The sequence below is a fragment of the Malaclemys terrapin genome, chromosome 10, assembly GCF_027887155.1.
Source record: "Malaclemys terrapin pileata isolate rMalTer1 chromosome 10, rMalTer1.hap1, whole genome shotgun sequence".
NCBI classification, from domain to species: domain Eukaryota; kingdom Metazoa; phylum Chordata; order Testudines; family Emydidae; genus Malaclemys; species Malaclemys terrapin.
The window spans coordinates 39,400,889-39,418,884 of NC_071514.1; the positions used below are offsets into that span (position 1 = coordinate 39,400,889).

Consider the following 17,996-nt stretch of genomic DNA (forward strand, 5'->3'; position numbering starts at 1 on the left):
GTTGGTCTGAAAGCAATCTTTATTATATTAACTGAAAGCAAAAAGAGCCCTGCAAAACAACATACAATTATGTTAAACCCACTTATTGCATTGTCTGCACCAATCACCTCCTAGCATTACAAACAGTGCACGCCCGAGCATAGCAACAAATATTAGTGGCTTTCAGCTTCAAATTGCTGCCTCAAGGCATCCCTGATCCTTATGACCGTGCTCTGTGCCCCTCTAGGAGCCCTGGTCTCTGGCTGTTCACACTCAGCCTCCAGGTGCTGAGCCTCTGAGGTCCAGCCCTGAGTGAAGCTTCACCCTTCCCTTCACAAATATTATGGAGCATATAGCACGCAGCTATAAGCATTGGAATATCGTCATCGGCTAGGTCCAGCTTCCCATAGAAGCAGCGCCAGCGGGCCTTTAAATGGCCAAAAGCACACTCAACAGTCATTCTGCACTTGCTCAGCCTGTCGTTGAACCGCTCCTTGCTGCTATCAAGTTGACTTGTGGCTTCATAAGCCATGGCATTAAGGAGTAGGTGGGGTCTCCCAGAATCACAGTGGGCATTTTGACTTCCCCTATGGTGATCTTCTTGTCCGGGAAGAAAGTCCTTGTTTGCAGCTTCCTAAACAGGCCAGTGTTCCGAAAGATGCGTGCATCATGAACCCTTCCAGGCCAGTCTGCGTTAATGTCTGTGAAACGCCCATGGTGATCCACAAGCGCCTGGAGAACCATTGAAAAATACCCCTTGCGATTATTATACTCAGTGGCTAGGTGGTCTGGTGCCAGAATTGGAATATGCATGCCATCTATCGCCCCTCCGCAGCTAGGGAAGCCCATTTGTGCAAAGCCATCCACAGCCATCAGTAGCAATCTGGAGTAGCCAGCGCCATGCGCTTCTCCAACATCAGAGCCGCTCTCATTCTCATGTCCTTGCGCCGTAGGGCTGGGGCGAGTCCCATGAATGTGGCTTTCCTCATCCGAAAATTTTGCAGCCACTGCTCGTCATCCCAGACGTGCATGACGATGTGATCTCACTACTCAGTGCTCAAAAGCAGCGTTTCATGATGGTCAGCACCTCCGTGAATGCCACAATGTCGTAGCTACTATGCATGGAGAGATCAATGTCGCACTCCTCTTACCTTTGTACTTTAATTCCACTGCCACTCATGACGTGTTTGTCAGAGTGAGCAGCATACAGGTCAACAGTTCGGGATCCATTCCTGCAGCCCGAAGAGGCAGGGCGCGCAGTACACAAACCGTTGAAAGATGGTGCCAAATGTGGACAGAAGCACAGGGATTGCTGGGATGTGAAGTAATGCATCACGGGTCATTGGGACAGGACCCAAGATGCCCTGCGACCCCCTCTGCCTTCCCACAAGTCTTAGTGGCAGAAGAGAAAGAGATGCTCTGTGGGATAGCTGCCCAGAGTACACTGCTCCGAATACCGCTGCAAGTGCCGCAAGTGTGAACACGCTATTGCACAGGCAGCTGACAGTGTGAACACCTAACAGTGGTTTCCCTTCAACGCTCTCTTAGCGGCGCTGTAACTTTGCCAGTGTAGACGTGCCCTTACTAAAGACAAGATATACCACATCTATCGCTTCCCCCCATCCACAAGGCATGTTATCCTGTCAAAGAAAGCTATTAGGTTGGTTTGACAGGATTTGTTCTTGACAAATCTATGCTAACTGTTACTTATCACCTTATTATCTTCTGAGTATTTGCAAATTGCTTAATTATTTGCTCCATTATCTTTCTGGGTATTGAAGTTAAAATGACTGGTCTGTAATTCCTGGATTGTCCTTATTTCCCTTTTTATAGATTGACACTATATTTGCCCTTTTCCAGGTCTCTGGAAACTCTCCCTTCTTCCATGACTTTTCAGAGATAATCACTAATGGCTCAGCTATCTTCTCAGTCATCTCCATGAGTATTCTAGGATGTATTTTATCAGGCCCTAGTGTCTTGGTGATATGTTTAATAATAAGCCACATTATCTCAGGATTGTGAGTGATCATGAGGCAGAACTTGAAGATAGGGTCGTCAGTATAATTGATAATCAAAGGATTTACCAAGGGGGAAATAACTTGATCAGTCAATTGAAATCAGTTGCAGTGGCACTTGACGGACTCCAAAGGAACACATCAACAATTGTAGCATACAAAGTATAGTTGGGTCTACTGATAAATGAAGATGTTGCACCACGTGAAGTAAAAGTACAAAAGAGATTTCCTGAGGCAATTACTCCTGTACACATGTTGGCAAACCTCCTTCATTCAAAATATGCAGGAAAGAAATTTGTCAGCTGAACAAGAAGAAATTGTAAGACAGTGGTTGCTCAGCAAAAATCCTGACTTTCTGCCATATTTACTTGCATTTAAAGTAGAAGAATTGCTGTATCCAAAATCAATGTTTTCATCTGCTATCAAGGAAAAAGCTTTCCTTTAATATAGTGGGAAAAATCTAAAGAATGCTGATATTCCATCTGACTTCATAGAACTGGTAGTACAATTGCATGTGTCTCAAGTTCAGCAAGCATAGAACAAATCTTTTAAACTTTCGATAGATTCAAAACTGAGGAATAGGCTCGGGCTATCTGCTCCATCAAAGTTGGGCTCCATACAGAATGCTGTATGGCCAAATATACCTGGACTTGTAGTCTACAACTCTGCATGTTTCTGATTGTTTAATGCTTCAAACCTACAGCTCTCGATTATTGTCATTTTCACATAATCGGATGTTTTTGACTTTTGTTTATATAATATTGAAAATATGAAGTGAGTCATGACGTGTGACTTCCTTGGAAAAATATCCAACCAATCCCGACATTCACTATTATAACATATATTAATATTATGCTCACTGCAGTTTTACTTTTTATTTGTACAACCCTAAATTAATCTCTTGATCTCTCCGCCTTATGTAACCACAACTTGAATATGTAATTAAAACTAAGTGTAATGTGCGTATGGATTAGTGTAACAGTTTTTAAACTGGAAAATGCCTTAAACTGGGACTAGCTGTTTTTTCCTGAGGTGGTAAAAGGCGTGATATTACATGGTAAAAACCACCTCTGGAAAATACCATGCCATCCTTGCTTCAAGTTCTTCCTGTTTGTTCCCCATAGTCCTTGCATTTGGGTATAGACATTTGTCATCTTAATCCTGTCTAGTTTTTAAATGTTTCATTTGATGGTACTTCCATCATGTCCCTTCCATAGTCTCTTAAATCTCACTTAGTAAGTTTCCTGAATTTTCCTTAATTGTATCCAGCCACTCCAAGCTATATCCCCTTGGGCATCTTTCTGAAAGTCCCTCTTTGAACTTCCCAAATACAGATTTATTCAGCTGTAATCTGAGACCTGCTTTGCTTTGACCTCACTGACTGAAGCTTGTGTGCCAGTTGCACCAGTTTACATCACTTTGCTAGCTTTTTGGTAGCTCTGTAGTTAGCAGAGAGAGCTTTAAACCCCGCCAATTCGTCTTTAAACACAAGAGACAGAAAACAGTTACTCTGAAAAAAACAAAATGTCACATCCTTTTTTACTGATTTGATTTAAAACTGTCTGAAAATCTTTGGAAACCAATGAAAACATAAGGCAGGCTTGAGTTTCAGTCATCTACAGGTGTTAGATCTACAACTTTATTCAGTCGTCTTCTCAGTCCCTCACAGTTTTGGTGGAGAGTCTTGGACTCTCTGTATTAAATGTTTGAGAGTCCAGTGCATGACAACTTGGATTGTAAGCAGATCAAACTCCTAACCTCTCTGAAATGTATAGGTTTGGGGGAGCAGATTAAATGTGTGAATCTGTCAGCAGTGGGATGCAAGAGATGAGATGCTAGCTGCAGGAGGGGGGATTAAGAAGTCCATGGAGGAATGTGCTGAGACATTCTCTGGAGCTTTCTCTCAGAAGGTATAGTGGCTGGGGTTAAAACAGCTGCAACTGACCTTTCGATGACTTTAGCATGCTAAGTCAGGGACATAGTTCTCTCTTTACAGTGCTTGTGTGACAGAAATCAGTAAACAACTAATGGCAGTGTGGGTTACACAACAATGGGTTACGTGCAATGCTGGCACTGTGCTCATTCATGCTAGGGCTGGTAGTAAAAGCTCCCCGAGGGATCTTACAGGAAGGCAGCCAACCCACTGGAGACTTTATACTTGCTTGACTGTTTATAATTGAATGGTAAAGAAGTTCAGGAAGTATTGTTTACCTTTTCTGAAGGAAGTGCTTTTTTTTTGTGCCATGGCAAACTGCCAAGTTGATGCCAAGCCATACATCTTTCACTTTAATAAACTGAACACACAGACACAGGAGGTTGGCTTTTCTGGTGTGTTGGGAGAATGAATGGGCTGGGAGGGGAGGAGTCGTTTTTGTGTGTGCACCCCTCTGATGAGAGTGAGAGAATTGCATGCTCATGAATGAGCTGGATTGAAAACCCCAGACACACTGTCTTCTGTTTATCCACAAAACAGGTATAGCAAAGGCAACAGCAATATATGAACAGCCATCAGTTAGGAATCTCAGGCACTACTGATCTGCATTGGATTCAAGCCAGTGCCCTAGAGGTGAACAGCTCTACATCCTATTAGTCTTCTGAGTTAACCATTTCCCTCACCTCAGCTTTACTTTTTTTCCCTTATGCTCTCTCCTTGTTTTCTTTCTTTTCCCCTAGTCTGTGTGGTTTATTACCTTTTGCCTTATCTAGGTCACAAACTACCCACAGAAAAGGCTCTGTGACTGGAGGTCCTGTAAGGACACAACTCTGATATGCTTTGGCGATCATGAATTATGCAAGTTTTGTTGTGGTGGTGGTAACGGACTCATTACCCAAGAGCTAACTCTGGTGGTCAGCAGTATTTCAGAGCTGGCGACCATCAGTGTGGATTAAAGGGCTGCCCTCCACAATTGTGTGTGTTTAATTTTGAAGGGGCATGATCTTGGCTCCCATTCAATATGTCTGCAGGAGAGCTTGGGGGAGCTTTCCCATCATTGTTCTCTCTACTTCTCTAATGCAGTTTTCTATTCTGTCAGCATTTACACTCCATTCACTTCAGTGCGCTCTGTCCCCTGGAAACACCACATGGGGATGCTTCTATGTCCATGTTTTGTTTTTCAGGGCAACTGAAGAGTAGAATGCCGTTGTTTTCAGAAGAGTCTGGCAATAAGTCTAAAAACACTCATTTGGTAACAGGAGCAGACTGGATTGGAGTAATAGCTGATATTGACGTGAAAGGCAGACTTCTCTTGACACTGTTCAGCGTAGGCTCTGTGGCTTATTGAGCTAGACTCTTCAGGAGTTCTGCAGGGAATCATTTGCCTAGTTTTGGATCTTTGAATGCTTTCCTGGAAGCTCTCTGCAATGTTACTGTATTGATCTAAGCAAAGAGATTGGAAGTGAGATGTAACTGAAACCTTTCCCTCTCCCACAAAACTATACAGATAAATGACTGCTAAAGGGGTTGGCATGCACATTCCGTATGTTGCGGTTCCAGGTGCTACAGTTCTTCTTGCTTGAATTCCTTATTTATTCCTGTTTCCTAATCTTTTGCATTTGCATGTCATCTGCCAATTTTTTTGAATCCTTTATCAGTGTGAAAAATATATCCTTCCTCTCTGTGTGGCTTCTTTAATGTAGAAAAATCTCCTGGTTGATCTCCTTTTCATCTTCTGATTATAGTAAGATGACAGCTTTAAAGGACACTATCAACTTGAAAGTCACACTTGTGTCTGAAAATGAACTACCTACTCTAGTTACAGATAACCTTGGATAGCTATACTGGAAAGAAATTGATGAGAACAATCTCTGTTGTTGTTTTTTTGTACAGGTAACACTGTGTATAATCAATTTCACTGTCCCTAGTGAGCATCTGTATACCATTATGCATCCATGCTATATGTTGTGTTGGTATAATATCATTAAAAGAATCATATCCCTAACCAAAATGTCTATAACTGTACAAGAATTGTGTATACGTCTGGCCTTAGATTTTGCAGGAGCTGTCATATAAGTAATAGTATTATGTAATTAATCCTTTCCCTCTAGTGTGACATAAAAAATGTTACTTACCCAAGGTGAAGAGGACTTTTTTGACGAGTTAATAAACTTCCATTAGTCTCCATCTGGACAGGCAAGTAGATTTTGTGCTTTAGCTGGTAAACTTTCGTGGCAAGTTTTCACAGCTGTATGGCAGTGTCAGGCTAGAAGAAGTCTTGTGGGTGGGACAAACGTGACTTAAGTGCTCTGATTTTATAGAAACCTTTTAACAATCATGCCGTTTCCACAGTCACTTGTTCAGAATAGCTTTTATAATACAAAGGAATAAATACACTTTGTTTAAAAACAAAACAGATTCTTCTCTGACAGTAAAATTCTCTTGCATCATCGCCACCTTTGGATTTTTTAAAGGCAACCTATAATGGAAAAAAATCAGTGCCCTTTTTCCTTGTTTGACTAATGAAGAAAATTCAAGGGTTTCTGCTTGTATTTTTAATTTTAGAAATGCCAGGCCTTGACTTTCCTGTGTTTGCTGGAGAAGTATTGTGTTCATGGGATACTGGAAGCTGAACAATTGTCGAAGAGCCTTTTAGTCAGAATGCTTAAAACTATTTTGTTTAACTCAAACATCTGACATACTTAAGAGGAAAGTTTTGTGAAAGAGTCAACATCCTTTTCAGTGGAGGGCTGGGAAAGCACTCTGTCATCTAGAGTACTTCAGCAAAAACAAGGAACACACTGATTTCTAAAATAAAAAGTAAGCAAGAACCTGTCTCGGGGTATGTGCCTTTTTACATAAACAAAGGGCAAAACCAAATGACGTCTACCACCACTAGCACCCTCCAATAAGTCAGTCTTGTTATTCAGTGAGTTCTGTTTGTTTTCCAGAGAAAATTCTTTAAGATTGCAAAGCCACAGATGCAGCTGTCTGGCGTGTGTCTCGGTAGAACTTTCTCTATCGAGTGAACCTATTGCCAGGGAGGGAAAGAGGATAGTTTGCCTTATGGACATCTATAGTACTGGTAAGAAGTGGAGGCTATTCTGGGGTTAGCCACTGGAGCTTAAACTGTAAACAGGTTGAGGCACTTACATGGATCTCTCCATAGATGTTAACTTGGCCTACTGAGTTTGTGGATTCTATTCATTGCTAGCTTGGCTAAAAATGGCTCGATATTCTTAAGTGCTTCTGAGTAAATATAGCAGTTGACAGTTGTAGTGAATTAATGCACATGTTGAATCAACCTAAAATTTGATGTTCTTCCTATGCTAAACAGGAACCTGTAGTTTTTAATGGAAGTCTTTAGTGCTATGGTAGGGGAGTGGGATTTCTATGAAGGGAGTAGAGCAGGGGTCTCAAACACGCAGCCCACGGGGTTGTTTTCTGCGGCCCGTGAGCTCCTCGCAGTCCCCCCCAGCGTTTACCTACAGCGGGTCCAGCCCGACGCGCACCAGGGGAAGGGCAGGCTCCCTGCCTGCCCTGCCTTCTGCCGCTCCGGGAAGCGGCTGGAACGTGGGGAAGAGGGGGCACAGGGCTCTGTGTGTTGCTCTTGCTTCAGGCAGCACCCCCAGCAGCTCCCATTGGCTGCAGTTCCCCATTCCCGGCCAATGGGAGCTGCTGGGGGTGGTGCCTGAAACAACAGCAAGACACAGACCCCTGTGCCCCATCTCCCCCAGGTTCCAGCCACTTCCCGGAGTGGTGCGAGGACAGGCAGGCAGGCGGCCTGCCCTGCCTCCAGTGCTTGTCAGGCCGGAGCCCGCCCTCCGAAACCCTCCTGCAGCCCAACCCCCTGCTGTACTCCACACCCCTCCTGCACCCCACACCCCAACTCCCTGCCCTGAGCCCCACACCCCTCCTGCCCTCCCTGGGGGCAGGAAGGGGGCAGAGTTGGGGTGGGGATTTCAGGGAAGGGGTTGGAATGGGGACAGGGCCTCATGGAAGGGGTGGAGTGGGTGCGGGGTCAAGAGTGGCGGGGGGAGGTGTCAGTAATGCGGCCCTCGGCCAATGTACTAGTCCTCACGTGGCCCTCGTGGTCATTTGAGTTTGAGACCCCTGGAGTAGAGGATCCAACACACAGCATGCACAGAGACTTTAAGAAAGTTCAAACTTTCTGCAGTTTGACCTTCTCTGGTAGAGTTTGACAAAGTCTCTGATCCTAGGTGAATAATTTGTCTATCCAGACAGAAAGAACTTGCCTAGACAAGTAGCTTTGCAACAGCTCTCTAAAATTCTGCCAGTTCTGTAAATCCTGTTACCTCTGTAATAGAATCATAGTTATTCGTAGCTTGTCTTGTATTTCCCACTAGTTGCAGATAGGAATTGGGGTACAATAGAATAATAGCCAACTTTATAATAGGGTATTCAAGGACTAATATATTGTATATTTTCATAGCACTAATTGCCCTAAAGGTTACAACAGCAGCTTACAAGATGTTGACACATTTGTCGTGGAAAGCAACAACCACCTCAGCAACTAGTGTACTGCACAACAGTATGTAAGGATGAAAACGGGTTGACTGAGGAAAGCAGGACAAAGCCCTCTTCTCTTAAAATGCCTTGGGATCGTTTGTGTCCACACAGACCAGACTGGAATTCCTGTTTTGTTTGGGGTTTTTTTTGTAAGTCTTATCTGAAAGCTCCCCTGCACTCGTGTTCTGTTAAGTTTTTAATGTTGCGGCTGGAGCATGTTTAGACTAATCTGTAAATGAAGGGATTTTAAATTCAGAAACAGTGGAACCATAAATTTCATGACACGATGGAAGAAAATAATTGTGAGAATATGGCAGTTTGGCGAGTGTTCCATGGAGTCTGATTGGTACAAGTATACATTCTGGGGGCTGGACTTCGCCCACAAAGACCAGCACATACAGGTCATATCACCAGTAATTATGGCACTTTGGGGTGCTTGTTCCAATGGGTTGCAATAGTTCTGTGAACTATCATTTCCAAGTGTCACATGAGGTGAATTTTAATTCGTACAAGAGCACATGGTCTCATTCAATCTTGTCAGCTTGGAGGTGGTTTCAGTGCTGGTTACAAATGGGAAGAAATTCCCAAAGCAGGTCAGACAGTCTAAAAGGGAACATTATACTGGAATGAGCTACCACTAGCTTACTCAAATGAACAAGTAACTCCCCTGTGAGCAAGCCAGGTATGATCTGAGTTTGCCACTTCCCTGCAAAGAAAGCACTGTTTTACAGATTAGTTGACCTCTGTAATTCATCAGCACTGGTGATGTCTTTTTGACAACTTGGGAATCCCTTGTCCCTATCAATTGATTATTTTCTGTTTCTATAAGGACACTGAGTGGTTCAAAGGGGCAGTAGCTGTGGCTAATATGATTGTGTTGAGCACCAGTAGCATGCTTAGAATTGTCCAAACATAAGATGTTCCTGTCTCATACAGTTTGCAATGAAGTAGTTTGTTCAATGAATAAGTGTCAGGCCATTGATGATAGGGGCTTAATGCAAATCTTTTTTCAGGTCTGGAACTCTAGCTTCAAATCAGTCTGGTCACAGTGCAGGGGTGCAGTTGAAACTTTTGAGTTGAGGGTCACTGTACTTTCTCTTGCTGGAAACAGTGATAAAAATGAAGGGATGTCTGTTAGTGTGTGGGGCAGCAGGAGATAAAGGGGGAAATGAAATAGCAATCTGAAATACTGTTTGAAGCTTTAGGATAACGTTTTGTCTGCCATTTTGAATATCTTACATACAACATATGGAAAGTCCCACTTTAAATGCTCTTTATGTGACTCTTGCTGCCCATCAGCAGCTCAGTAATACTTCTTGACCCTTAACTTTTTCACTCTGTCCAGGCCAACTTTCCAGTTGAGCCATGTGGAGCCAGAAGCCTTTGATCAGATCGGAGATGAACACCCAAATTCCCCATATTGGTGGCTGCATTGCTTTCAAGGAGGCATGTAGTCACCAGTACAAGGAATTCTGAGGTACTTTTGTGATGGGAAGTCTTGGTGTTGCTCTGTGGGAAATAATTTCTACCCACAAACATAAGGGATAATGGGGAGGCAACCCAGATGAGGCTTAAATGATTTTTAAGGGGCCATATAATAAATGTACGCACTCTACTGTTGCATAGCTTGATTTTTCCTTAGAACTGTGTGAATGGGAGTTTCTGCCTAGTCTCCAGTGGATTTTTGCCTACTGCACAACTTGCCATTGTTGACCGTCTGTTTGTAAGAGGGAGTAGCAGGTCAGCAGGATTTGGAGGTGCACTAAAAGTGCTGTGTAGGAAAGCCGGCACAATGCCTGTCTACCACCACCTGGCAGCATGCACTATTGCAATGATTCAGTATCTTGAACACCCAACTTAGATAATTGTACAAAAGGAGGCATCTGAATGAATGTTTGTGACACTTGTGACTGGGTTTCAACCTGTTTTATTTTTTGTTTAGGGTCATCCAGTAGCCGCCACCCAAACCAGGTGACGCCAAAGAAGAGTGGCCTGAAGAACGGGCAGATGAAGAGTAAAGACGATGAGTGTTTTGGAGATGACATTGAGGAAATCCCAGACACAGATTTTGATTTTGAAGGGAACCTGGCGCTTTTTGATAAGGCAGCAGTGTTTGAAGAGATTGACACTTACGAGAGGAGGAGTGGCACTCGCTCCAGGGGTACCCCCAACGAGAGGCCAGCGCGCTACCGGCATGATGAGAACATCCTGGAATCAGAGCCCGTCGTCTACAGACGGATCGTCGTACCCCAAAATACTAACAAGGAATTCTGCACCGGTATGCTGGTCTGTTTACTTCTGAGGATGCTTATTCCATAGCTTCTCCAGGAGATAACTGGGAAGTGTTTCCACAGGGGGCATCTATCATCTTAATGCAACAAGCATGGTTATTCATTTACAGAGGCTTGGATCCATGCACTTTACCACAGTATTTACAGTATAACCCTCTTTATCTGCCATATTTTAGACATTAAAAGCATTAAGGTAAAAGGGGATAAGCTTACAATAGGGAACAAGGCCAGGATTTGGAGAAAAGGAGTTACAGTAGAACAGAGTTGTGTTGTGAACTATCAGACTAGGTTCACATGACTTGTGATAATTGGAACCAAGGCTTAGCTGTCAGTAGCATGGAGAGCCTGTGTGGATTGATCCCTGGCTCCCAAGAGGGTTTGTCTCAGGATTCAGTACATGTGACCATCTTGGTATCTTGCTTGTGATATGAGGCAGTACAGTTCATGAGCTTCTGATGTTCTGCCTGGATTTGAATAGCATCTGCCAGTAAAGCTGCTAACATGCTTTATTGTTAAAAATTTGAAATCTAGTCAATTTAAAATGCTGAGTTGAAAGTAGTTTCAGGTACTATATGTATTCCTGAATGTCCATGTTCAAATGTTGTAGTTTTACAGTTATTCTCTTTTTTTTTTTAACTACTTTCGCCTGTTGCTGTGTGAAAGGGCCCAGACAAACAGGAAACTGCATGTAGTGCTGTTAGATGCACAAAACACATTCTGATAACTAGGGAGATACATCCCTCCGCCTCTCTTCTCTTCTCTTCTCCCCCCCCCATTCCATTTAAAGTAATCTTGCTGTTACAAGAATGTAAAACTTGATTTTTAAGCGGTGATGTTCCTTTAATGTGAAGTTTTCATCATGTAAAATCCTGTTGACAAACGTATTAATTCCTTAAGTGGCCCAAACAGTGCATCTCAATACTACCTGCAGCACTCCTCCACTTTCCAGTCCTGTGCAGAGGTTAATAGCACTGTTTAGTGCAAAGCATAGTATAAGCAGTCATTGTGCAAGTTTTCCCCAGCTGTGTGAATGCACCCCTGCAATTCCAGTACCAATACCTTCCTAGCAGATAGCAATCTGTCAGACTGAGGGGTTAGTGATGTATGGGTCAGTGAGTTATATTTGATTGCAGTAGTCATGAAATCTAAATATAGAAAATGTTTGTGTTAGGCCAGGGATGGGCAAACTTAACAGCGGGGTTGGGTAGGGGGTGGGGTCCTGGGGATGATTAGGGACGGGGTCTCTGGAGGGGGCGGTCAGGGAACAAGGAACGGGGGGGCCAAAGCAAGTTCGATATAACGCGGTCTCACCTATAACCAAGGACCGCGTTATATTGGGGGAGAGGTGTATTAAATAGTTTCTTTCCCTTTTAGAGTGTACACACTTCAAAAATGTGCCGACAGAGTCTTCTATACCCTTAATTGATGCTTAGCTAAATGATACATAGTTATAAATGTCTTAATCTTATTACCTCCAACCTCCTAATCATTCTTATAGTTCTTCCTCTAGTACATTGGTATTTTTCGGGTAATGTGATTACCAGAATTGAACACAATATTCAGAGCCACCTAGACTATTACTTTCCTGTTGTTTGCCATGCCTTTGGAGGTGTGGCCCAAAATGTCATTGGCCTATCTTTGTTTTGCTACCATGTTCCTCTCCAGATAAACTCTGTCCCCCTGAGTCTGAGTATTTGTTTCTGCTTGCATGTAGGGTCTGTTGTTGGGGCTGGAGAGATTACATGCAATAGCAGTGTTAGGTGGGAGGTGCCCTGGCCTAAATCACTTCTTGCTGCTGGGAATGAGTCTGCCAAATCTTTGTCTGCCTAATATAAACAAGTGGAGGATGGAGGAAATTTTCTCTTTGCCTGATCAAACTGCTGACACATCAGCTAGCCCTCACCTCTAGCATGAAACCAGTTAATCGCAGAACTCGGTTTCAATCAACAAACTTATGTAAAAAAAAAAAAAAAAAAAAAAAGCCTGAAATGAATGTGCTGGACCTTAGCCAAGAAATTGGATCAGAGTTTATTTTGGAGCTGTAATCGAATGTGAAAGTTAAGCAGGGAGTGTGTATAAGAGCCATATAATCTAACGGCCTGAATTTGAAATTGACAAAGATTGGATAAACAGTTATTCTAACATACAGAGTGCCTAGTACAGGAGGTCATTGTTTCTTGTTGTGCGGTTTATTTCCTTCCTTATTTCTACTAAGACGTGTACAAACAGGACTTGTATTTATATTTGTTCTGGTGACATCTTTTAGTTCAACTAATGAGGTAAATTTCCTCATCTTCTCTTAAGAATTGCATCTCTTAGAAGGCTATATCTTCATAACCTAATACTCGAGGGAGAAGTGGGGGCGGGAGGGGGGGAGGAGAAGAGAGCAAAGCCAGAGTATGGAAATGAAATCATCTTCTCAACTTGGCACTCTCCTACCTTGTCAAGTGGTCAGTATATTAAACTAAGTAATAACTGAAAAGGGATCAGAGCAGTAAATTAGTAAACACTGCTCTTTTTGTTGCAGTGTGTGGGGCAGGGGAGAGGCTAAGTGATTCCTGTCTGTATAGTTTCCATAACCTCTTAAAGTCTAGGATGAAAAGGACTCTAAAAATCTAAGGGATGGATCATTCTACAGGGTCCGCTAACTTTCTGATCAGTCTCCAATATGGAATTCTACATTTGTTTGCAAAAAAAGCTGTCACTATACAGTAGGAAAGCAGTCGGACATTGAGTTCCCTGTTTGTGCTTACTAGGGCACATCTACAGTCCCTGGGTTAATGATAGAAAAGTTCCACTTCTTATGTACCAGGTCCTCCCATCTTCCTCCATAAAGGGTAACTTCCTTTGTGTTAGGTGGGAAAGTTTCCTTCCATTAGGGAAATGCTAATAGCTGCATGGTGAAAGCTCTTATAAACTCTTGTGTGTTTGGCTATTGCTAACTCTGGGGAGCATTGGCATAAACTTGATTCTGGAGTTAGCGGGTCAACCCTCTTGATCTTGCTGCAAGAACGGTGGATTCAGTGTCTTTGGCCTCTTCCCCTTTCTCTCGCACACATACAGAGTATCTGTGGGTAATAACTGATTATCTATTTAAATGGTCATGATTTCCTTTTGTTTAACTTGGTAACTTCTTTCTAACGATTAAAGGGTAGCAGCTGTTGGAGTAACAGGAAGGGAGGGAAGGTTCAGAGTGACAGGCCCCTCATTAGTGTCAATGGTACTGAAATCTATTATTTCTGGATATCTGTAACAAAGAGGAACCCGAGTCATCGTCGTTTTCTCTCAGAAAGGCTCTATCTAAACTCATCAGTGAATCTCTAGTTGGGAAAGCAAACTTTCTAGTTATACAGGAAACAGCTACTTTTTAGTCATTTCTTTAATCTAGTCCTGTCTGTCTTGGATACTGATTGCCCTGTGAGAGCTCAGCATTGACTGACACAGTGATTGGTCTGTCTGATGAATGTAATAAGAACACAGTCACAGTTGCTGTGTTGATTGACAAGCAGTTAATGTCCAGCTCTTGCCATGCCTGAAGGGGGAAAGCTCAGCCATTTGGGTGGGAATCCCTGCATGCTCCTGCATCTTACTCCAACACATGGCCCAGGGAAGAACTTGGGAGCCTTTTGAAGTGGTATCATCACTGCAAAGATCAGGGGACTGGACAGCTGTGTGATGCCACTAATTCTTCAAAAGAAACTGTTGGTCTGTCAGTGCATTTTATTGCCCATTAAATAAGTTCATTTATAGCAGGGGTAGGCAACCTATGACGTGTGCCAAAGGCGGCACGTGAGCTGATTTTCAGTGGCACTCACACTGCCCGGGTCCTGGCCACCATCTGGGGGGCTCTGCATTTTAATGTACTTTTAAATGAAGCTTCTTAAATGTTTTAAAAACCTTATTTACTTTACATACAATAGTTTAGTTATATATTATAGACTTATAGAAAGAGACCTTCTAAAACATTAAAATATATTACGGTCACGCAAAACCTTAAATTAGAGTGAATAAATGAAGATTCGGCACACCACTTCTGAAAGGTTGCCGACCCCTGATCTATATAATGGGGGTGGTTAAGCACTGGAATAAATTGCCTAGGGAAGTTGTGGAATCTCCATCATTGGAGATTTTTAAGAGCAGGTTAGACCAAATACCTGTCAGAAATGGTCTGATAATACTTAGTCCTGCCATGAGGCAGGGGACTGGACTAGATGACCTTCGAGGTCCCTTCCAGTCCTATGATTCTGTAATGAACACAAGGCTGGACAAATCCATTTGTAGCAAAGCAACCCAGTGGACTACTAGGAAGTAATGTTTGGTAGCCCAACCATTATTATAGTCAACTGTGTGTTTCAGATAAATAGTCTTAAGATGACCCATGACTCCTAGATCTTTTATTGCCTTTGATTCAAAATCCAGTACCCCGAAGGCTAGATGAAAGTGGCTGATGTTCCATTGTCAGTCCTGGTCTCTCTTCCACAGTTATGCTCACCTATCTTTTTTAAAAGGTTAATTCTATTAACCTGTCTCACTAAAGGACAAGGGGATGCTCTGAATCGAGCAACCTTCACCCAACAGAGAGGAGCTTTTGAGATTGTTAAGGCCCACCTCTCCAAATGCTGTTCTCTTAGGGGCTTGTAATATTTTATTCACTTGTTGTTCCCTGACCATTCATGTTCTGCTGCGTTTCTTCTTCATTTCTGCCCTCTTTGATTAGACAGCAGGTAAAATGAACAGATTGGGTTTTCTTCTTTGTCTCGTAAGTGACCATCTCTGTAGATTTTGGTTAAAGTGATAGTTTTGAAATGCAAAATACCCTGGCAGCTGTTTGCCTCTTGTATCTCGTAAACTGTTGAAGTGAGACCTAAAGGCGGTCAGATTGGCATCTGAGGTCAGAGGAGATGATGATGGACTTCCTGGGTTCTTCCACCTCCGCTCTCAAAACAAAGATGGTCAGTCTTGCAGAAAGAACACCAAGCATGGACATGGGTGTCATTTTGTGATTGTTAGCGTGAAAATCTGATTAGTTCAATTCAAGGGGACTTTTTTGGCATGACAAGCTATACAAATATTGTCAAAGTATAAGAAAAAGACTGACTTTTGGGGTATCTTTTAGAGGCGGCTGTGCTGCGTTTTATTATAACTTGTGCTTTTATAGAGTCAATAGGATTTCTGTGGGGGGGACCAAGAATGATAGTGGTGAAGGGGTAGTATATTTTCTTGTAAGCTCTTCAGAAACGTAGCAGGAGCATTAGAGTTGGGAAGGCAGACTGCAAAACTGGGATCTGTTCCAGAGAAAAACGAACACCGAAGCCAGTACAGTGCTTATCAGTTCTTCGGTCATCACTTATTTGAATCCATCCCTGGGGCTCTGCATGTGAATTACCCCCCAAATACCCCTTTTGTTCCCCATTACACAATACTTAAAAAGAAAAGTTAAGTGTTGACAAAAAAAAAAAAATCTGACTACCAAGAAAGCCTAGATGTCCTATTTAGGAGAGCAAGAGGGAAGCAATTTGCCTGCTTTCTGCTGCTGCTGCTCATCTGGAGAACTGAAGTGCACCACGAAGTTGAAGACCGCTGTCATGTCCCCCCTTAATCTCCTCTTTTCCAAATTAAACATACCCAGTTCCTTCAGCCTTTGCTCATATGGCTTGAATTCCATCCCTTTGATCATCTTTGTCGCTCACTTCTGGATCCTTTCCAGTTTCTCTCTATCCTTTGTATACAGCGGTGGCCAAAAATTGGACACAGTACTCCAACTGAGGCCTAACCAGTGCTGAATAGAGTGGTACTATCACCTCTGTTAATGCAACCCAAAATTGCATTTGCTTTTTTTGCAACAGCATCACATTAGCTATTCTCCAGTCACCTGATAAAGAGGCTGATTTGAATGATAGGTTATATACCACAGTTAGCTCTGCAATTTAATATCTGAGTTCCTTGAGAACTCTTGGGTGAATACCATCTGGTCCTGGTGACTTATTACTGTTTAATTTATCAATTTGCTCCAAAACCTCCTCTATCAACACCTCAATCTGGCAAAGTTCCTCAATTTGCCACCTAAAAAGAATGGCTCAGGTGTGGGAATCTCCCTCACATCCATCTGAGATGGATGCAAAGATTTCCTTTAGCTTCTCTGCAATGGCTTTGTCTTCCCGAGTGTTCCTTTAGCACCTCAATTGTCTAGTGGTCCCACTGATTTGTTTGTCAGGCATCCTGCTTCTGATGTAGTTAAAAAGGTTTTTGCTGTTAATTTTTCTGCAGAATTTAAGCTTTAATTTGTAGAACAATTAAGGTTTTTTTTAGCCTTTGAGGTTCTGAATCCAGTGTAAACCAATGTAGTACTGTCTTCCTGAGTCTAGAGACAGATGTCTTAAGAGCCTCTGTCCATGTTCATAGCTTTACCAGCATCAGAATGAAATACAGACGCTGGTCAGTTTCATGTTTGCTACTCACAATCCTTGTGTCCTACATGAAACTGACAAGAATTATGCAGATTTCGTAAAGCTGCTCCTGCTTAGGAAAGCTGAGCAGCAGCAGAGGTGGAAACTGGAGCTATTCATGGTGGCAGAGGAACTAAAAATAGAAACTCTGGAGAAGGCCTAGAACAAGACAAAACGCTCTCTCCACTGCAGTTGTCAGGAGGCTCTGGAAAGGGACAGAGAATTTCCCTGCGCGCCCCTTACTGCAGCCAAAAGGCTGTGGATTTTGGGGGTGGGGAAGAGACCACTCCTCTTTTGCTTTCCAAGAGCTAGACTCTAGAGGGTATGTGTGAAACTTCATATGGCAGAGCTCTACTAGGTAGCGCCCAGGAACAGCACTCTGGTAGCAATCCCATCACCCTTCTCAGCAGTTGAGTGGTGGGGGATGGGTAGTAGGACTTCTCATCTGGACATTGCTCCTGGACCTTGCTTTTTTAAAGCCACCATCATTTCTTGTATGTACTTCTGATTAGTGAGCTTAGCCCTTTTGGTAGTGGATGTCAGGTTTTTTGCAGCCCTGTGTATCCTCTGCATATGCTGTGTGGTATAGTATTGGTTTGAATGGGTAACTTGTTCATAGGTCTGCCAAGTATGGAGTGTACTTTAGAAATTATTTCTACATTCCTTGGGTTAATGAGGATTTAGTGCTGCTGTGCATGTCATGGAATAGTTAATTATATCTGCCTTTTTCCATGGGCAGCTGTAATATATATATTAATATTAAGGCCTAAGCTGACCTATTTTATTACCTTCATTACTGAAC

At 42.8% G+C, this 17,996-nt stretch overlaps 1 protein-coding gene across 2 annotated transcripts in view; it reads left to right on the forward strand.

The window, feature by feature from the left end:
* Positions 1–17,996, forward strand: part of EDC3 (enhancer of mRNA decapping 3) — a 58,113-nt gene that overhangs the window by 24,949 nt on the left and 15,168 nt on the right. For both annotated transcript variants that reach the window (XM_054042756.1, XM_054042757.1), the window contains exon 4: positions 10,400–10,735. In XM_054042756.1, coding sequence (XP_053898731.1) covers positions 10,400–10,735 — 336 coding nt within the window. The remainder of the gene's footprint in view (positions 1–10,399; positions 10,736–17,996) is intronic.